Source organism: Aulostomus chinensis, chromosome 13, assembly GCF_037954235.1.
Source record: "Aulostomus chinensis isolate RoL2024-O1b breed Wild chromosome 13, RoL_Achi_v1.0, whole genome shotgun sequence".
Classification (NCBI taxonomy): Eukaryota; Metazoa; Chordata; class Actinopteri; order Syngnathiformes; family Aulostomidae; genus Aulostomus; species Aulostomus chinensis.
Window position 1 is genome coordinate 6,614,626 of NC_141332.1, and position 22,939 is coordinate 6,637,564.

The following is a 22,939-nucleotide window of genomic DNA, read 5'->3' on the forward strand; positions in this document are numbered from 1 at the left end:
TTCCTAGTTCACTGTCATTCTGAGGGGACCCTGCAACATCAGCCATGTTTAGTGAAGACTAGTAATAGTAAAGACTTGCTAGTTATGTGAGAAGGAACGTCGCCTCACATTTACACCAAACAATAGAAAAGTATCAATCGTGGTATTGATTAAGACCCGGATCGGGAAGCAGTCTCGGGAATGCTATCGGTATCAATCAGAGTCGGTCCCCACTCAAGACTCCTATTGGTGAGTACTCGAAAGATGAAGTACACATTTTGGGTGAAGTAGTGTTTTAACATCCACTTGAACTACTACAACTAATGAAGCTCTACTTTCCTGTCTGACATCAAGAATGCAAGAGCGTCGGCACCTTGAACGACTTTGACGAGGGCTCTCGAAGCTCTGCCTGTCCCCGATGCTTCCGTCTGGGATTCATTTCTATCCGGCTACTTCTGTCCTCAGTGATGCTTCTCTCCCCTCAATGCCTCTCCCTCTCCTCAGTCTCCCCCCGTTCACCCCTTCCCTCCCCCGTCATTATCATCTCCATCTCACTCGCTATCTCCCTCTCTCCATCTGTCCTTCTTATGAAATAAAATAGGACTCCATTATTCAAACGTATCTGTCATCGCTGTGTGCTGCACCACTGTGCCCTTATCTGCACAGCCTTCCTCACTGTGCCTCAGTCACTTGTGACTTGCTCAGTCCCGTCTGAAAACACCAGCACACTGGGGAGTGGTTTTAGTGGTGTGAGCTCTGACAAGAGTGGTTTGTGAGGCAGTAAAAGTCCCTTTAGGGGATGCTCCTGTCATGACAATAGCAGCGCTATCTTACAACAACACTAGTTTGTGTGGAGGGGTTACATAAAGCAATAAAACACGGGAACTTGCCAGTGTACAGCATATAAATAATTTGTGTGCTCAGGACAAGGCGCTGCTGAGAGGGGGTCACGTTATCTTGCCATGGAAGCTTCCACACACAAGATGTGTTTACACTGTTGGAATTCTGCTCCGAGAGCAGAGCAGGTCCCCCCTCTGATTAGACGCCCGCGAACAATCGTGACTGGGGACCGATCTCAGCTGAGCTCACTCAGCTTTCCAAAGAATTCATGGCTGGAGGTCAGTGGTTGTCAGACAGAAAGTTTCCAGGTGAAAAAACAATCTGGCTTTTCTCCACTGAGCTCAAATCGCCAACCATCTGGTCCCCTGTCCACTTCCTCATTCCCCTACATGAGCTGGTTCTGCTTTTGCTGTGTAATTAATCCATTTGCCAGGAAGGGAATTGCAGATCTCAGCGTGCCGTATTCAAGCTAATGCGAGCAGACGGGAGGTCACGGCTGCAATAACACACGTGCTCCTTTGTCTCTGTGCAGGATGCTGGAGGATGACCTGAAAATCAGCAGCGATGAGGATGAGGCCGATCAACAGGTGAGCTCCCTCTGCAGTCCATCCAGTCATGGCTGCGTGACATCATCCATCCATAGATGTCACATCCAAGTCTTGTACTGATATGTGATAGACACTGATTTGATCACCAGTACCAAAGCTTTTGGACCCATGTGTCTGAAAGCGTCCCTGCACATGCGTCCAGCCACCACCAACCAGCTTCTGTTCAGCTGATACCCCCCTTTTAACAGGCAATTCCACATTTTATTTGTGTGTTAAATGTACAAAAGCGCATATATATATATATATATATATATATATATATATATATATATATATATATATGCTCATTAATATGTCTGGATCTCACAAAGGCATGTCCACCATCCTGCATTGCTTCAGATACAAGCTATGTGCGTTAAGCTAGAAGCTAACGGAGATGACAACAACTAACAACAGCGGAACAGCCCAAGCATCCATATTCAAACTCTCAAGTGCGTATAATCCACGTTGTGTTATCCAGCTGTATCCTAACTAGGCCCGTCTGGTTAGGCGCTACGCTGAGCTAGCTTGTTGGAGTGCGGGCTGGTTGGTTCGCCTAAAGGCTCCAGCTGGACGAAGTAGACGCTTAAGAGTTCGAAAACGGATATTTTGGACAGTTTAGCTGTTGGTAGCCATCATTAGCTTCAGGCTAAACGTGTGGCTTTTCCGAATTCATTCATTCATAACAGCCTAAGTTCTCCATACGTGGAGGGGAACAAAACAAAGATGATATCATGAAGTCATCCAGAGCGACGGCTCGCCGCCTCGGAGCTCTCGGCTGACGAGCTGCTCTGCTGCTCTCACGCCGTGTTATTTGATAGGAGCGGTGGCAGAGTGGCCCCCTCTCCACTTATCATTATCATCATGCGCTAATGTTGCCAGAGATGAGTTCAAAGCTGCCAGTGGGGGTCGCGATGCTGCCCCCCCCCCCCCACACACACACACACACCCCCACCACCAGAGTTCAGCTCATATCAGTGAGCGTCAAAGAGTCCATGAGATCTTTTCTGCTAATGAAAAGAGACAATTTCCTCTCATCCCCTTTTAACTGGCCTTCTGATTGAATAATTGCCAAGATAGTGATTTATAATTATCACTGATCGCAGGTCTTTACTGTGGATTCAGTGATTATAATTAAGCTGAAAGTAGATCAGTTAATTACGGACTTACGTGCATTCAGAATGGTGTCTTCCTTAATCACAGGCTCTTTGATTAGTCTTAACATCCTTCTTTCCTGCACTTGTGCAGCAGATATTCTTTTTGACGGACGATTGAACCTAGAGACTTTCGTACCGAGGCACTCCAACTGTGAGTCATGCAGTACTGTCTACAGGAAAATTCAATGGTATTTTTACTTCCAGACAAGGGAGGGTGTGTGAAATACCTCCTCCTGCTTCTGCAACTTTATATTTGATGCACAAAGAAAGGATTCAAAAGATTGTCACTCACTCTGAGAAAAAACATGGAAATAAAAACTATTCCTTTAAACCTTCACCATGACGGCACCAGGCGGAAACGGAGAGAGACCGACATAAACCCGAGAAACATGCAAACTAGTTAGAAGGAGAAAGAGGCGAAGCCAGACCAGACAAGCCGATAACAAACACTGCAGACAGAAGGAGAAGATGGAGAGAGAGAGTTAGAGACGTAGAGTGAGACAAAGAAATGGAGGGAGGGAGACGGAGGGGGAGAGAGAGGCTGAGATGAATCCTGTGGCATTTTCTCTCTGCATGCTGTTAACAGGCTTATAGCAAATGAGTGCATGGTGTATTATCAAGCTTTTATAGCCTGAAGTAAAACACAACATACACACACTCGTAATCAAATACACAGACGCACAAGCGGCCATGCTGGCAGTGCGTCTCTCTCACAGACACACACACCGACTCAGTGTCATTAGTATTCTGTGGCGCGGCGCTGTGAGGGCAGCAGAGGAGTATGATGAATATGTTTTTGACACAGAGCAAAGACACGAAGGAGAGGAGGGAATAGAGAGAGCTGGGGAGAGAGGGATGGAAGCGAGAGACTGAGAGGAAGAGAGATGCTCCTAATGACTTCACAAACTGACAGAAAAACAGCAGCCCAATTACCGCTGCACGGCTGTCCTTTGTCTCTCTATGTGCTCGCGTTTCTCTCTGGAAGCTTGTGATGACAGATCACCTTGGTCAGAGCAAGGTCAGGCTTGAAGCTCCGCCTTGTTGGAAAGGTACATTTGCAGCTGGTAAAATGTTCAGCGCACTGGGAGGGGAACAGGTCCAGGTCTACTCCAGCACGGCGCCGCTCGCTGCTGAAGTATCAGGACTGCGTTCCTACACACTCTTGCAAAGCGCGGCATGTTCAACCAAAGGACGTGTCCTTGGAGGTCCGTTCTGGCTCTCTGTCTCTGAACCACAAACACCACAGAAACACCAAACCTTGTGGCCGTGCCACCTCAAACCACTGGAAATATTCAACTAATGCGGCAACAGCTTGTATTTTGCACAAAAAGGCAGAAGGACGCTCTACAGAGACCTGTCAGCCTGGCGCTGCCGGGATCTCCAGCAGACGCCGAACCAAGTCAGTCCAGTTGAGGAGCAGCATTGATCGCCGCCATATTACAGCTGCAAGACGGGAAATCTCTGACGTCCATTCAGCAGAGACGGTTTGTCCATGTCCACTGGACAGGACAAGAAGGCTGTTGCCTTGTGAGGTGGTGGTGTTTTCCACTGCCCCAAGTGGCCAAAATAGTCATTTAAAACAGTGATTTCCTAAACAGGAGTCAAGTGAGGACCAGTGGGGGTCCCACATGTGGCACACCAGCCAGCAGCAGCAGGCCTCGACCGCTGATGATCCTCAGACAACGTTGACAGAATCAGCAGAATCCAAAGAATAAAAATCCTCCTTCACCTTCACCTTTGCAAAGGAAGGTCACTGGCGGTGGCGAGACGGAAACCCTGTTTACCAACCAGCCGTGACCTTACAAAGCTTTCAGTCATGTGACTGGCCAGCTGTTTCTGCTGCTGGCACCTTCCCAGCAGCAACACGTCAGCTACATGCTAGCTGCCACCAAGGAGTGAATCCTTCCCTCCACTCCTCTCTCCACACCTCTACCACAGCCAGCACCGCCTCCATCCATCTTCTGGTGTAGGAACTTGTTCATCCACTCCAGACCAGCTGATCCGGAGGAATCTTCCTACTTTGCATTTCGTTTATTTGACAGTCAAAAGGAAACTAGTGTTTCTTGTTTGTACTGCAAGCTCCATTCCAGTGTGTGAGACCCCGGGGAAACGAGGACGAGGCTGCAGGGTTCGGGGGACGATCACACGGTCTCTGCTGCTGTGTTGTCCCCCGCCGGGGTTTCTAGTCTTCGGGAGTAGTGACCGTGTTTATCATATATATTTGATCATGGCTGAGGTGATGGTACAGGTCTGGTGCTGCAGGGGTCAGATCCCACTCAGCTTCATGTCTTCAGAAGAAGTGCAGCAGAACGTATCCAGAGAGCAGAGCCTCGCTAATCGACCTTGAAGCACAGATAACTTGTAACAGATGGTGGAGCAAACGAGACGCCAGCACAAACTGCAGCAAACACCAGTGAGAGAGCGATAGAACAGCCTCCACCAGGGGGTTCACAAGGTTACAGAGGAAACGCACTGAAGGCAGGTGAGGAAATAGAAAATCCTCCAATCACGGGAAATGGAAATAAAAATCAAGGGTGCACTGAAATGTGGACTAGAAGAGAATAGAAACGAGCCCAATAGAAGACAAGACATTCAACTGGACTGGGAGGAAGAGCTCCTGATGACTGCATTTTGATGGAGCTTTGGTTTGTAGTGAAGGAAAGAATCTGCTCTTCTTTTTCCTGATGAATATCAGTCCATCCATCCATCATTTATCCATCTATCCATCCATCATCTATCCATCCATCCATCATCCATCCATCATTTATCCATCTATCCATCCATCATTTATCCATCCATCCATCATCCATCCATCATTTATCCATCTATCCATCCATCATTTATCCATCCATCCATCATTTATCCATCCATCCATCATCCATCCATCCATCATCCATCCATCATCCGTCCATCCATCATCCATTCATCATCCATCCATCATCCATCATCTATCCTTCCATCATCCATCCATCATCCATCCATCATCCATCTATCATCCATCATCCATCCATCCATCCATCATCCATCCATCCATCCATCCATCATTTATCCATCCATCCATCCATCATCCATCCATCATTTATCCATCCATCCATCATCCATCCATCATTTATCCATCCATCCATCCATCATCCATCCATCATTTATCCATCCATCCATCATCCATCCATCATTTATCCATCCATCCATCATCCATCCATCCATCATTTATCCATCCATCCATCCATCATCCATCCATCATTTATCCATCCATCCATCATCCATCCATCATTTATCCATCCATCCATCATCCATCCATCATTTATCCATCCATCCATCATTTATCCATCCATCCATCATCCATCCATCATTTATCCATCCATCCATCATCCATCCATCCATCATCCATCCATCATCCGTCCATCCATCATCCATTCATCATCCATCCATCATCCATCATCCATCATCTACCCTTCCATCATCCATCCATCATCCATCCATCATCCATCTATCATCCATCATCCATCCATCCATCCATCATCCATCCATCCATCCATCCATCATTTATCCATCCATCCATCCATCATCCATCCATCATTTATCCATCCATCCATCATCCATCCATCATTTATCCATCCATCCATCCATCATCCATCCATCATTTATCCATCCATCCATCATCCATCCATCATTTATCCATCCATCCATCATCCATCCATCCATCATTTATCCATCCATCCATCCATCATCCATCCATCATTTATCCATCCATCCATCATCCATCCATCATTTATCCATCCATCCATCATCCATCCATCATTTATCCATCCATCCATCATTTATCCATCCATCCATCATCCATCCATCATTTATCCATCCATCCATCATCCATCCATCATTTATCCATCCATCCATCCATCATCCATCCATCATTTATCCATCCATCCATCCATCATCCATCCATCATTTATCCATCCATCCATCATCCATCCATCATTTATCCATCCATCCATCATCCATCCATCATTTATCCATCCATCCATCATTTATCCATCCATCCATCATCCATCCATCATCCATCCATCCATCCATCATCCATCCATCATCCATCCATCCATCCATCATCCATCTATCATCCATCCATCATCCATCCATCATCCATCCATCCATCCATCCATCATCCATCCATCCATCCATCCATCTATCATCCATCCATCATCCATCCATCATCCATCTATCATCCATCCATCCATCCATCCATCATCCATCCATCCATCATCCATCTATCATCCATCATCCATCCATCCATCCATCATCCATCCATCCATCCATCATCCATCCATCATCCATCTATCATCCATCCATCCATCCATCATCCATCCATCATCCATCTATCATCCATCATCCATCCATCATCCATCCATCCATTCGTTTGAGAACCTTTTGGACTTTTGGGACCATAAGTGTCACAGTTCCTGCTTCTGGGACTCCATCGTCACGTTTGTGACCCAGTTCCTGGTAACAGGATTCCTCTGAAACTCTGAGAGAATTTCTTTAAATTGGCCACCAACATCCGCTGGGACTCAAGGATGACTGAGAACAAGGCAGTGGTCACATGTCAAAGGTCAGCGTGACCTTTCTGCTGTTTTGTCTCATAATGTGGTTCTAAACAAACCTGACCAAAACAGATCCTGCATTCGTGAGTGACAGGTCCCATCTAGTGGCCATCACGATTGTAAGTCCAGGACAGTAGGAAGTCAAGTGACATCCATTCATACCAAGAAGGTCCTCGTGGGCTGGTGGGTGTCAGCCACAGGTTGACAGTGTTCTGTTGATGGAACAAAAGAACCCTGACCAGGCTTCACCCATCACACTGGCGCATAGAACGTAAGCTCAATCATTCGATGCGAGGCTGCGAGTCATACGGGGCGTGTGTAGACGTTAGAGGTAGCTGTCATATGTCCTTGTTGTGACAGATGTGTTTTCTCAGAGTGAAATTCCAGTCTCTTTTGTTTCATTTCAAGTGCAAACCCAGCAACTGTTGCATCTTCAGCAATGCAGCGCTGCACAAGAGTTGCATCAGACATGGAGGACTTTGAACCTGCTGCTCAGCAGTGAGAGGGCTTGACGAAGTCTCTCCCAGAGTAGAGTGACAGCGTGAAAACAAGCGAAACTCCCATTGTTCAGCTCTGTTCAGGGCGGCGTGGGGGCGTTAAAGGCCTTGTTAAACCTGCGCCGTGATGTCTGTGGAGAGAGAGGAGAGCAGATGATCTGGGGAGATGCGCCTTTGAGATCTCATCTCACTCTTTAGGAAAACTGCGTGTCGTCTTTGGCAGGAACAACTGTCCATGTTCGAGCCACGTTGAAACAGGAGATGGTGGAAAATTGGTCATGTAAAAACGTGCAGCAACAGCAGGTAGATGTCTGCAGGAGTAGATCTGTTCCAGACCTTCCCGGCAAAAGATCTGGAGAGGTTTGTTCAAGCTAAGAATCCATACTGGTGCCGGTAATCACCTGGTTCCTAGAGAGATGGAGGGAGAGAAACGACCTGCCAGGGGCGGGACGGACCAGTTCTGCTGTCAGTCACTGGAGCGTCACGTCTCAGAGCTGGAACATTAGTCAATGGTGAACATTTTCAAAACCGGGTTTACTAAACTATCGTATAGAGAACCGGGTCAAAGCTCAACCGGGTTAGTACATGTTAACACTGGTATTTAGGTTATTCATATATATATATATATATATATATATATATATATATATATATATATATATATATATATATATATATATATATATATGTATATATATATATATATGTGTGTGTGTGTGTGTGTGTGTGTGTGTGTATATATATATGTATATATATGTGTGTTTGTGTGTGTGTGTGTGTTTATACATATATAAATATATATGTATATATGTGTATATATGTATATATATATATAAGTAAATGTGTGTGTATATATACGTATATATGTGTATATATCCCTGTGTATATATACGTATATATGTGCATATATGTATATATAAGTATATGTGTGTATATATACTGTGTATATACGTATATATTCACGTGTGTGTATATATGTATATACGTATATATATGTATATACACTCATATATATATATACAGTATATATACACTCATATATATATATATATATATATATATATATATATATATATATATAAATATGATCTGAATGTATTAATGAATTATCTTACCTATTGTTTTCAACTAATTTGAATGGAATATCTTAACAGCGTGTGTGTGTGTGTGTGTGTGTGTGTGTGTGTGTGTGTGTGTGTGTGTGTGTGTGTGTGTGTGTGTGTGTGTGTGTGTTGACAGATATCTGACAAGCCCAAAGCCCGAGCTGCAGCCCTCAGGTAAGCCCTCTCTCTCCCTCCACTGGGCTTCATGTCCCTTCGTCTCTTGTGTGTGAGCTACACTGCTAATCAGATGTCATCGAGCCTCTGGAGCGGTGGCGACTCTGATTCACCGCAGCTTCAGTGCTGGCAGCTGCCCGCCGGGTCGCCTCCGCCACTACGCACTCCACCCTGAGACGTGTGTAGCGGCAGCCGGTGGCCCCTGGAGGCTGCAGGCTCATGCTGAGCTCCAGGAAGAATCAGAACCAGTCGGGGGGGGGGGGCAGTAATTGTCCCACTCTCATTCAGGCTGCTTGGTGTGACACCTGAGGTCTGTCCAGGAAGGCTGGACTTACCAGCTCTGTCCACTGGTGCTTTTTATGAACCTGCTAGAAGGCAGCACAGCCTCCTCCTGCTGATGAGTCCAAACAGGACTTTCCTCTGCTTGTTTTTTTGTGTTGTTGACAGGCTGATACTGCAGATGTGAATCAGCTGCTGAGCTGTTCACCGTTGTTTTCACTTAATTTAAATTCCTTGAGCCTTTTTTTCTGAGGGTTAATGAAGTATTTTTAAAATTCTGTGATCCGTAAAAGTACAATCATAACATACTGGCTTGTACTGCAAGTCTCTTGCACTTCAGAGCAAAATACTTTCTTTTCAGACTACATTGTTAGAGTTAAAGATTCATACTCCAAAATATATGAAATAATTCAAATGATTAAATACCAACCATTTGTATCGTATGTTGAGGTTTCATCAATATTTGAATACTTTTGTATTGTGGTGAAAGTACATTTACCTGCTTGAAAAAGTCCTCAGTGAAAGCGGAAAGGAAGACGGCGTTCGTTAGAAGATTTAGGCTTTCAGCTTCATTTTGTAAATTAAAAGAGAGATTTTCTGCCTAACAGGGCTGCTGTCAATCATTCCTGTCCCTGTGAGTTGTCTGCTAGTGAATCAGTGGCAGACAGCGCGACTTCTGTCACTGATACCGTCGATGATCGATAACCAGAGGCGGAGACGGTGCTTTGTCACTGAGAAGACCTTGAGCAGCTCTGCTGCACGGCTGCAAACATCCTTCAGATGCTTCGTTGGGCTTTCATAGTTCCTGATTCACGTTCACTAAAGAACATTTCCTGTTTCAAGTACATGAACTTCCTCTTCTTAAAACATGAATATGTAGTTCATACAGTTGCTGCAATCAAAGTAATGAGATGCCGCCTCTTGATACGGTTTCTCAATGTGAAAGGAAAACAAAAAAGGAGGCAGTGGCGGCTTGATTGTGAATGTTTTATGTTTCACTCCATATTATCATCCTGCATGGAGTCAATTATGAATAATTTTATAGCTGTGTCATCATGCTTCATAAGTTCTTGTGTTCTTGAAGCACCACGGAGCGATGGAGAGAATCCATGTAAACAGACGATTGTGACACTGAGATATAATTTTTCATTTAAGAATTAATATTTCGCTTAGAATTCAAAACTCTGACTGGTGCATCAGAATATAAGAATATTAAATAAATGAGGCTTGTTGTGTTCACAGTCTGAGGGCATTAGTATGCAGAGTGTGTGTGTGTGTGTGTGTGTGTGTGTGTGTGTGTGTGTGTGTGCGCGTGTGTGTGTGTGTGCGCGTGTGTGTGTGTGTGTGTGCGCGTGTGTGTGCCCCAGGCCATGTGTTACTCTGCTACCACTAATGAGCCCGTCCGCTCTGCAACGATTTCTAGTGAACACCACACACACACACACACACACACACACACACACACACACACACACACACACACACATATCTGCAGGGACTCAAGATGCTACTAGCAACCCAATGGCTATCTACGATGGAAAGCAACAAGCACAAACTTTCTCTGGTCCTGTCAGACACTCTCCTCACATACACTCACAAATATGTATGTATTTCTTCCTCTGACAACCTCACCCACACACCTATTGTTATGCCTCCTTTCTCTCTCTGTCTCTCTGTCTCTCTCTCTGTCTCTCTCTCTCTCTAAGGCTGCGTTTCCTAACGTCAGCTTGGAGAGGAACACTGCCTGGAACTAGCAACCACCAATGGTCCTGGAAGTACTGATGCAGTAGTTGTAACAGTAGTAAATGTACAATGGGTAATATGTATATGATGGACCCATGTGTTGGGTGTGCCCCCTGGGTGGGTGCCTTGAGTGTAGCTTCCCTGTCAGTGAGTCCAGCTCCTGTGCCGGTGGTGCAGGGTTCAAGGCCAGTAGCAGGCAAGCAGGAAGCTCCTGACATGGTGATCCCGTCTGAGGTTTAAATCATCCGAGAAGTTGTGCTGTTGGGCGTCGTGTGTACTGCGTCTCTCTTCATGGTACGCGTGCTAGGGGGTAGCTTCAGACTTACAGGAGCAGCAGGAATCCAGACCTGATGCTCGCGGCTGCAGGTTGTGATGATTTAGATCTTTTGCGTGTTTGTGCTGTGGAGCCTCTGGTGAGTTCCAGGGATACAGGTTTCTGCACCTTAAAGGCTGTAAGAGCACTGGACCGCTGAGTGTAGACCCAGTTACTGTTGGTCAGTGCAACTGAAGCTTTTTGCTAAATTTCAAATTAACCCACCAGTCAGAAACCAACAGGTACCCCTAGAACCTCTCAGGCTCTGGCTGTGGAGCTCAAATGGAACCAGCCTCAAACAGGTGGTGTGACCTCAAACCAACAAGGGTTTGTGGGTAAAAGACTGAAGAACATGGAAATGTTGGCAAGTCAAAGACTTACAGGTTGAACTTGGGAGCAGGAGCCAATCTGGGATGAGACACGACTTCTAATGTGAAGCACTTCCTAAAACAGTGTCGCTGACGCTGCTGCACACACACACACACACACACACAAACACACACACACACACACACACACACACGTGATAGACACTGACAGAGAGCGATTGTATGCCAGCTGTGCAGCAGGAAATTCTGCCAAGCAGGGGGCTGAACCAGTGAGTTTATGGCAGATAAGATGCCAGATGAGCCGAGCCCAGATGAGCCGAGCCCAGATGAGCCGAGCCCAGATGGCTTCCTCTGAGCTCGTCACTCCACAGCCCCACACCACCGCCATGACTCTGCATATCTGTGGTCAGTTCACATCTAGCGATGGCAGCTAGACTTCAGCTGTGGCTGCCGGCGCCACACTCGCTCACATCTCGTCCTCTGGTTGCCGGTTGTCCCAACCGTGACCTGTCTGGCCCGTTAGCTCCATTGTCTGCAGGAGTTGATCGATTTGGGGAGAGAAACTGTTACCATCTATTGTCTGTTGATTGTCTTCCCCATGTTCCCATCCTGCCGGTTAATTAATGGGGACAGAATCCAAACGGTGCTGTAGACTGTGGCACAGATGGATAGAATCATTAGAACAGACCTGCTGGAGAGAAGAGGACATCCTGGGACCTACTGATGGCGTGTCTGCAGGGACACCTTCAGCCAACATATCCCCCACAGTGTGACCCAAACAGGGATTCAGTTTTCTAGTTTTCTGTACTCTTGTTATTCTGGTGGTTATAAATGCTTTTTCAGTTAAAAAAAAATTGATGACGATCTCAAGAACCCAAGACGTGATGTTCCTAATCGCTTTAAGAGCTAAAAGACGATTGCTACCAAGTGGCTAAGCAAGAGTTGAGATGCTGATGAGGATATTAAAGCTGTGCTCGTGGGAATCCATAAGTAAGTAATCAATCTACAATAATCTTTCAGGTTCATGTCAGTCAGGTGATCCATGAACTGCGTGTGAGATCCTCTGATGGAAAACTGGAATCACGGGCAGAAAACCTCAAGGGGAAGATCATCGCCAGAAAATTGAACCAATGTCTCAGGGGTACTTTTAAATCCAAACAAAGGCAAATAGCTGCACGACTGCTAGCTAGCAGACACACACTCACACACACACACACACACACACACACACACATACATACGGATGTCAGCCTATTGAAGGGCTTGACTTTTGCTTCATGTTGTCAAAACAATAACGCAATAACAGTTAACGCAGTTCCGGGAAAATATTCACGCCTGGAATGGAGTTCCGTTAAAAAAAGGAGGAGAAGGGAGCTGTCAAAATCCCATATTAAATAAAGAAAACAACGTCTGAAGGTGGTTTCATTCTGAGGGTGGGGCGCAAGCACGCGCAGCGCTACCAAGTTGCTGGGCTTGGTTTGCGCTCATGTGACGTCACAGCGCGCCCACATGCACAATGAATGGACTTCAGTGTGAAACCGCCTTGACACGGAGTCGTGCCCATGAGCGCATCTCCGCATGTGAGCCGTTTCTGGTTGGCTGACAGACGGACACCTGGGTCACGTTACCAGCATTGCTAGTTTTGATTGGTTAAAACCACACTGTTCTGCTTTCACGGAACGAAAAAAAGAGAAAGAAAACAAAAAAGAGGGCAAAATCAAAGAACTCGGCTGCTGGCGACCTTCTTTGGCACAATGCAATGTAAAATAAGTGACATGTTTAAGAGAAAATGTGACAGAGCTGAAGAAGCAGGAGAAAAAGTTAGCAAAATGAGACCCACGGAAGATTGAGACTCAGAGCCACTCCTTGATGAGAGTGAGTCCAGGGAGAGACTGTCTGAGGAGTCTGCCACCCAACAGGAAGAAGAAACCATTGAGTGATGCTGATGATCTGTGTTTCCATGTCTGCCTGCCCCCTGTTGTCAGCACTGTAGTGGGCAGTGACTGTACAAAGCAGTTTTCAAAGCATTTCCAGGGGTCGCGGGGGAAGGGCGGGGCTATGGGGGCTGCAGTTGTGTGGGGAACAGACACCCGAAAACTGTAAGAAAAATCACCCAAAACTGATTAAAAACCATAAAACTTCGTCTGCGGCACTTTTTTTTTTTAACGTGTGCGTACAGTTCCGGCAAGACTTTTACGCCACTTTCACCCCTGATAAGACTTGTCAATAATTCATGTGGACAATTCAATTAATCTGAAATCAATTAATATCACAGGAAATTCTTGGATCCAGGGCCTACACCGTGTACCTGCAGTATTTTCCCAACAATCTTCATCCAAATCTGTGTATAAGTACTTGGGATATCCTGTGAGAGAACTAAAACATGGCCTCCTGACATCACATGACCTCCCTGGCAGCTGTAACAACCCAGTTTCCTTCACTCTGCCATTTCTTTGACTGGCACTGTAACAGAGCTGATCTGCATGCACCAGAGAATCAAGGGCCTCGTACCAGTTCTCCTGTCTTTGGCCTCACTGGTATACTGGTAAGTCCAGCCAAGAGTGTAGCAGCTAGCATAGCTGCAGCCTGGAGGAGTGGGGGTCGATCATTCTGTCAAGGCGGCTCCATTTCCTCTGATGTGCTTGTGATTTTAACACACAAACCTCCAGATGCCAAAGACTCTGGTTGAGCCTGAAAATCTGACAAAAGTTATTTATGTGTTCTTACGCAACACTGACACAACAAACACACCGACAGCAGTGACGACTGCCTGTCTGAAGAGGAGATTGGCCACGTTGACACAGTTGGATACACAACGTAACGCTTATGTCACATCTTCTTGTTTCCTGATATTCTGCATAGTTATAGAGTGACATCACAATGAGTCCCAAACACTCCTTGTGATTCCAAGTAGCTTGATAGGTTCAGGTCTACATCAGATCCACCAGTAACACCAGACTGGTGGATGTTGGAGGTTCAGTTCTACATCAGATCCAACAGTAACACCAGACCGGTGGAGGTTCAGTTCTACATCAGATCCACCAGTAACACCAGACCGGTGGAGGTTCAGTTCTACGTCAGATCCACCAGTAAACACCAGACTGGTGGATGTTGGAGGTTCAGTTCTACATCAGATCCACCAGTAAACACCAGACTGGTGGAGGTTCAGGTCTACATCAGATCGATGTGGTTCAAAACATTTAACCTTATAGGAACATCATTTGAAATGAACTTAAATGTGACATCAGAGCGTTGTTGTTGTTGACGTGGTTGGAACCTCCCTCTCTTCTTGCTGGGATGCAATGAGAGCTGAGGTGGGAACTCCCCTTTGGTACCCTGGTATCCTTCCAAATAGGTGCAAGTTCATCCATGAACAAAGAATTGCAGTATTTCACAAACCTGACAACATATTTCAATTTCAGCAGTTCAGCAGATTTGATGCTGTGATGAAATGGGAATAAATTCTCTCCTTGATGAAGTTCAACACAGCTTCATTGAAATGTGCTCAAAACATCCAGCAAAATCTTCCTCCGTCAGGCGGCACCAGCTGGCACTGCATTTTAATTTGGCACCGTCTACTGCACTAAATTATTTTCGACTGCTGATGCCTGATTCCTGAGAAAATAGGAGGAAAGTGAGCCAGATGTAATGCCTTCACACCTTCTCTCTCTCTCTCTCTCTCTTTCTCTCTCTCTCTCTCTCTCTCTCACACACACACACACACTCCTTCATCCTGGTCCTCCAACACAGGGCCTGCTGCTAGAATACAACATACCAGAGACATACAACATACCAGAGAGCAGACCAGCAAAGACCCACACATGACGACAGAATCATGAATACGCTCGTGTGGTGAATCTGGTCTCATGTGCCAAGTCAAGTGGAGTCCAAATGGCAACGAGAGAAATTCAATGAAAAACAATGCAATGATCAAAAAAGATCAAATGTAGTAAATGTGTATATACATATATCCTTCCATCCATCCCTCCATCCATCTATCCATCCATCCATCATCCATCCTTCCATCCATCATCCATCCATTCATCATCCATCCTTCCATCCATCCCTCCATCCATCCCTCCCTCCATCCATCCATCCATCCATCCATCCCTCCCTCCATCCATCCATCCATCCATCCCTCCATCATCCCTCCATCCATGTTCCCCCTCTTCTCCTGTTCAGGGTGGTGGGGGTGGAGCCTATCCCAGCAGCCTTCCCCCTGGACAGGTCACCAGTCCATGGCAGGGCCAACACATAGAGACAGACAACCATTGGCTCTCCCAGCCACGCCTACGGTCAATTTAGAGTCTGGATTAACCTGGTCCCTCTTGATGTCTTTGGACTGTGGAGGAAGCTGGAGTACCAGAGAGAACCCAGCAGGAACAGGGAGAACATGGAGACTCACACAGAAAGACCCCATGCTGCAGCCGGGGCTCCACCCACAACCTTCTTGCTGGGGGGCCACAGTGAGGACAACTGCTGCACCAGGCCACCATCAATCAATCTTCATTTATGTTGCACCACATCACAGCAAAGCCACCTCAAGGCACTTTACTCAAAGAGCAGGTCGAGAACCTCCCTCTTTAACTCAGATAGAAGAGACCGGACGTTCCCACAGGAGCAGCACTCTGCCATGCTGGCAAGAAAAACTCCCTTTTAACAGGAAGAAACCTCTGGCAGAACCAGGCTCAGGTTGGGTGGCCATCTGCCTCGACCAGTTGGGGTTGAGAGGGGGAGGAGAGAGATGGGGGTGGGGGAGGAGAGGAGAGAGAGGGGTGGAGGGGCAGGGGGATAAGAGGAGAAAGAGAGGGAGGGGTCAAAAGGAGAGAGAAACACGGGGCCAGGGTGAACGAGGGCGTGCGAGTGGTTGGTCCAGGACAGGAAGTGATCAACCCAGCGTCTACAGCCCCAGGTGACCTGCAGGGCGAGAGCACAGACACTTCCAGGAAGAAGTTGAGGTTGATGGATGATTGACACATGAGGATTTTGTGGATGAAGATGGAGAGAAGCAGAGAGGAGGAGGAAGCTCAGTGAATCATGGGAGTCCCCTGGTAGTCTCAGTCTATAGCAGCATAAACTAGGAGCTGGTCCAGGATCAGCCTCACCGGCCCAAACTATGAGCTGTATCAACAAGGAGGTCTTAAGTCTGCTCTTAAACCTAGAGAGGGGGTCTGGGTCCTGGACTGAAATTGGGAGACGGTTCCTCAGGAGGGGAGCCTGATAACTGAAGGCTCTGGCTCCATTCTACTGTTAGAATTCTAGGAACCAGCACGAACCCTGAATGCTGGGAGCGAAGTGCTCTGGTGGGTTCATGAGGAACTAGGACCTCTTCCAGATACGATGGAGTCTGACCATAAGAGCTTTAAAAGTGAGGAGCAGGATTTTAAACTCTGTTCTGGATTTTACTGGAAGCCGGTGCAGTGAAGCTAAAACGGGGGGATGTGGTCTCTGCTCCTGGTTCCTGTCAGGACGCCTGCAGCTGCGTTCTGGACCAGCTGGAGAGCCTTTAACCACTTGTTGGTGCAGCCTGATAATGAAGAGTTACGATCGTCCAGCCTAGAAGTCCCAGATGCATGGACTCGTTCTCACCTGGAGACAGAATGTTTCTGATCTTAGGAAAACTGCGTCGATGGAAAAAAGCGGTCTGAGAAATTTCATGGTGTGGGAACTGAAGGACAAATCCTGATCAAATAGAACTCCTAGGTTCTCAACAGTGCTGCTGCAGGCCTTAGTGATGTCATCCAGAGCAGTGACATCATCAGATAACGTGTGTTTGGGGCCAAGCACAAGAACTTGTATCTCATCAGAGTTTAGCAGTAAAAAGTTAGCAGGACATATATGTGTGTGTGTGTGTGTGTGTGTGTGTGTGTGTGTGTGTGTGTGTGTGTGTGTGTGTGTGTGTGTCCTGCTTGCAACCCACCCATGCGTTCAATACTGATTCATGGTACAATGGTCCTTCACACATTTTGGCTGATTTGTGTGAATTCATTCATTGTCCTGGGGGGAAGATTCCAACAAACCAAACTTCCAAAGTGAAATGCTGTCAGGGCAACAACTCACTGAAGACAACAGTGTCTTTGTATCTGTTACAAAGTACCTTAAAGTGACGTTTTGAAGTGTTTTATATCGTCATCAATATGCAGGGGGAGCAGGTCGTGCACACGGCCATCCTGACGGAAGTGAGCGATCCCTGCCCACAACATAGCCTTTTATTCTGAAGGAATCTTTCAGTTTTGTTGTTTCCTGCTTTTGTCTGGAAATCCATCCATCCATCCCCCCACCCACCCATCCATCCATTCATCCACCATCATCCATCCATCCATTATCCATCCCTCCATCATCCATCCCTCCCCATCCTATCCCAGCTGGCATTGGGTGAGGGGCGGGGCTCACCCTGGATGGGTCACCAGTCCATCGCAGGGTCATCAGAAGCAGTTAGGGGTTCAGTATCTTGCTCAAGGACACTTGGACATGGTCACCAGGGGAAGTGGGGATTGAACCAGCGACCCTTCAGTTGCTAGACGGCCTCTCTACCTCTGAGCCACGCCGCCCCATTCCATTTGGTTCCTTCACTTGAAATTGTTTCCCTTTCTGCCTCTGCTGTTCTGAATATAAATCTGTCTTGAAACTAAATCATTTTTATTGAACATTTTCTTAAATACTTATTAGAGCAAATGGACATATTAGTCAAAATAAATGTTCAATTTCCAAATCAACTTTCTCCCAGAATACGTAGACAAAAAAGTCTTGTGCCCGCTGCAACCAGCGCGTCCACCAATCAGTGTTGGTGTCATTTGCACCAATTTGTCCACTCAAGAACTGACACTGATTGCACAGTGGAAGGTTTGGCGGGGCGACTAAATACACACGTCCAGAACCACTGGCATGTGGACAGAATCAGAATCAGACTCAGAATCAGAATCAGAATCAGAATCAGACTCAGAATGCTTTATTAATCCCTGGGGGGGAATTCTGTATAACTTCTGATAAAGTTGATACACGCCAATCGTGTTTCAGCTGCTATGCTAATAACAGAAACTGAACCGAACATTTGATTGAAATGGAAAGAGAATCAGAGAGAGAGAGACATAGAGAAGAGATGAGTAATGAGAGAAGAAAACAGGCCAGACTCTGTGTGTTTGTGTGTGTGTGTGTGTGTGTGTGTGTGTGTGTGTGTGTGTGTGCGCGCGCGCGCGTGTGTGTGAGTGTGCGTGTGTGTGTTGCCTGAGGAACAGTTGATGGATTTGCTGCTTGACTGCTCACACAGATTGGTGCCTGCTGTGATGGCAGCCTTGAACCGAAAAAATTACGTGCACACCGAGAGAGAGAGAGAGAGAGAGAGAGAGAGACACACAGAAAGAGAGAGACAGAGAGAACTACACACGACTGCTATGCCTGTGTGCAAGTATGTTTGTGTGTATGTCAAATCGAGGCGAGCGGTTGTGTTGCCTCCGGGAGGCCATTTCAAAGCTCCGTGGAAGGATGGATGAGCACGAAGCCGACCGAAGCATCAGAGAAGGAGACACTGAAAGTGGTTCTAAATGTTGTGTTTTTGCATTTATTAGTCGATATTTATCACATTCTGTCGTGACGCCTGGTTATTAATCAGCTACAGATTTTTGGCTTTTCAGTCACTTTTCCTCACAGCAGGAAGGTCCCAGGTTCTCTCAGTAGGGGGTTGGCATGTCCTTCCCGTGTGTGCACAGGATTCTCCAGGTGCTCCTGTGTCTCCCACCATCAGAGACATGTATGCTAGGTTATCTAAATCTGCATAGCTAGTGTGACATCAGCCAGCTGTCCCTGATCTGAGATCAGTTCCCTGCAGACTTTTGAAAACTGGAGCCAAACAAATTGTGGGACACTGAGTCAGTGTGCGCCTGGGACTGAGGGTGCACACGCTGTGCACTGCCACACGTGGATGTTTTAGGTCAGCATCCAGTCAAACTGTTGCTATGACGATCTGTGGTTTGTCTGATTGTGACATGTAGACATCCGTGTGTTTGTCCTCCGTAGTGGTGCTTCAGGCAGCAGCAGCGAGTCAGAGAGCAGCTCCGAGTCAGACACGGACGAGTCAGAGAGCAGCTCCAGTGACAGCGAGTACAACCGGGCCTCCCGCACCAACACCCCCGAGGTCGGATACAGGGCTGATGCACCACACCATCACTGACCCTCTTTTTAAATGGATAAATGAATACTAGTTTTAGATGTTAGGAATATTAAAATTTTCCAAATGACAAACTCTGTGAAAAACTTTTGAAGAAACAGAAATAATTCTGAAGGGAATGGTTCTGGTGGTTCTGTGCTGTTGTGACTAACACTCAGAGGTCAGGGCATGAAGCCGAGCCCACGATGGTTTTTAATCACAGTGTGAAGCTGGAAGACAAATGTTGTCACTGCTGCCCGTCATGGGTTTATAATCTTGTTCAACTGAGATTCAGGACATTTATATTTGTTTCTAAATCCAGTTTGGTGACTAACAATCATCTCTGGTAATGTGCAAGTTTTATCAGACAGCTGATGAAATATAGATATTTTTATTATTATTATTATTATTATTATTATTATTATTATTATTATTATTATTATCATTATTATTATTATCATTATTGTAATTTTTATCATTATTATTATTATTATTATTATTATCATCATTATTATTGTTATTATCATTATTATTGTTATTATCATTGTTATTATAACCAACCATTAATAATTTCATGTCTTAGTGCTCGAACAGCTTATCCATTTGGTTCCATCCCTCTATCCATTTTCTACCTCTTATCCATTTAGGGTTGTGGGGGGGTGGAGCCTATCCCAGCTGGCATTGGGTGAGGGGCGGGGTTCACCCTGGATGGGTCACCAGTCCATCACAGGGCCATCAGGACCAGTTAGGGGTTCAGTATCTTGCTCAAGGACACTTGGACATGGTCACCGGGGGAAGTGGGGACTGAACCAGCGACCCTTTGGTTGCTAGACGGCCTCTCTACCTCTGAGCCACACCACCCCCTTCCATTTGGTTCCTTCACTTGAAATTGTTTCCTTTTCTGCCTCTGCTGTTCTGAACTCCAGCAGCAGACAACTGGAATATCAGGTTATTTTGCGTAATGCAGAAACATCAAAACCAGACGTTCAAATAAACTTCAGCAAACTTCTAACCACAAACAGGAGACTTCTGTTCTCAAACACATGCACATTCAGGATGAAATCACGAGACATCAGACCTGAGGGTTATGAGTGACAAGTGAAGTAAGAATGAATGTGTGGAGTGTTTCCTGTCCTCCAGCCCGAGCCCCCCTCCACCAACAAGTGGCAGCTGGACAGCTGGTTGAACAAGGTCCAAGCTCAGACCAAACCCCTGGTTGCCCCTCAGCAGGAACATCACGGTCAAGGTTGGTGGATCAAAGGTTAAAACAACATTAAAGATCGTTCAGTTTAATCTGGAAGACTTATTCCAGGATAATGACCCCCCCACCCCAGGGTCCATCAACCAGGGTCCCGAGACATTTTCTCAGGGGAGTGAAGAGGCAGGAGTGGATGCTGGTGCAAAGACCAAACCCTGCGGATCCAATGGAACTGCTGGTCCAGCTGCACCAGCAGTGGAACACAAAGACACAAGGACGGCATTCTGGTATCAATCAGGTGTTTTTGTTCCGACTTTTATGACACTGCTGTAAATGTTTAATCAGCAAGTTGACATTTGTATTCATGACAGGATTTGTACTCACACTTCATGGAAAAAAAATATGATTTTGAATTTTAGTGAATGCTTTTATGTGCTTTGCTTGAATGAAGCCACTCAGAGAGGATCAAAGATATTTCAAGCCCTGTAATGTTCTACCTTCGAAACAAAATCCCTTTCTGCTTCTCACAGCCTGAGCAGAGAGAAGGCCAAGGCCAAGGTCAACCAGAAGGCATCAGGGGAGAGTCAGAGGTCAAAGATGAGGCTGTCGCCGGGACTGGTGTCAGGGCCAGAGGTCACAACCCCAAGGAGGAACACTACTGGGAAGAAACAGCCTAGAAGAACGGAGCGCTCAAGCAGTGTAGAGGAGAATCAGAACCAGACATGGAGCAGAGCAAACCAGCAGAGGTACAAGTGCTGAAGGCCGGGGTGTCCTGTCAGTGAGACGCTGCGTCCAATAATAACCAACAGGTCAATCGGTGGAGAACTTTCACATTCTGCACACACAGCCAGTGTTCTAAACCCACACCACCAACCCCTTTGACTGTAGTTTGTCGCTCTAAGACTGGCCAGAACCACGGGGAACATGGACCCGCCACCGTCATCAGATCACTTACAGATTTACTTCAACATCTAAATTCTGTCAAATTTCAGCAAAATCAATCCACAACTTTGAGTTATGCTGCTAAAAATCTGACCAAACCAATGCTGGTGATCACATGACAGAGGTCATATATTATTGTTCAATATTGGGTCAGACAGAACATTGCTGCCAGAACCTCTATTCTACAGCAATGAGCTGGTGCTCAGAGCGTGTCACGTCCTCAGGCCGCCAAGCTGCAGTCATCCATTACCTGTAGAAGTAGCAGACATTTTACCACAAATGTTGCCATGCACATTTTCGGTGCTGCACGACCCTGCCATGAATCAATGCACGAGTAAGAGAAGTGCCTCTGTGGGCAGGGAGACTGTGGCTCTGTGGGTGTTCCGGCCCTGTGGGTGTTCTGGCCCCTGACGTTGACATGCAGATGTGTGAACTATGGTGTGTCCCAAATCGATACTTCATACTTCAAATTTGGAGTGTACTCAACTCAAAATGGAAAAAAGTATGGACAGTAAGCGAAAATTGGGTATGTAAAAGTACCCGGATGACGTACTCCAATCGGTCAAGATTCTGAGTGTGCGACTGTGGTCCCTCGCCGCACTCTTTCATTGATTAAAAATGGCGGCAGGCAGCTGCGGTGAGAGTCGGTCCACACTGACTTGTACAGTCGTCTTACATTAAATAACAGGGACAAGTTTGAAATTCTGTGTGGACACGGGTTTGAAGAAACAAAACGACTTGTCACCGACATGTTTTACTAAATAGATCCCACAAATAAACGCCACATACCGTTGACCTTCAGCCAATAGAAGGAGGATGTCGCATTGCCGGCGCTGATTGTGACGTAACAACGCGCGATGACCGTTCATTTTGCTGTTTTACTGCTTCAACAATCAACACACAAGCGCCGGTGAAAGGTGGCGGTAAGTAGCTGATGCTGATGCGGTGCTAGCCGGTCACAAATCGGCGTAGAAGAAGACATGGTGTCGTAATTTCCAGTGAGTGCGCCACGCGGCGTTATGCGCTTTGGGACAGCACTGCACCCTCGAAACTTGCGCAC

At 46.4% G+C, this 22,939-nt stretch overlaps 1 protein-coding gene across 3 annotated transcripts in view; it reads left to right on the forward strand.

Moving 5' to 3' along the window:
• The window catches only part of aff2 (AF4/FMR2 family, member 2), a 137,525-nt gene that overhangs the window by 88,417 nt on the left and 26,169 nt on the right, over window positions 1-22,939 (forward strand). For all 3 annotated transcript variants that reach the window (XM_086222848.1, XM_086222850.1, XM_086222849.1), the window contains exons 9-14: window positions 1,352-1,406; window positions 8,895-8,932; window positions 19,610-19,727; window positions 20,880-20,985; window positions 21,074-21,224; window positions 21,468-21,683. In XM_086222848.1, the coding sequence (XP_086078974.1) occupies window positions 1,352-1,406; window positions 8,895-8,932; window positions 19,610-19,727; window positions 20,880-20,985; window positions 21,074-21,224; window positions 21,468-21,683 (684 nt within the window). The remainder of the gene's footprint in view (window positions 1-1,351; window positions 1,407-8,894; window positions 8,933-19,609; window positions 19,728-20,879; window positions 20,986-21,073; window positions 21,225-21,467; window positions 21,684-22,939) is intronic.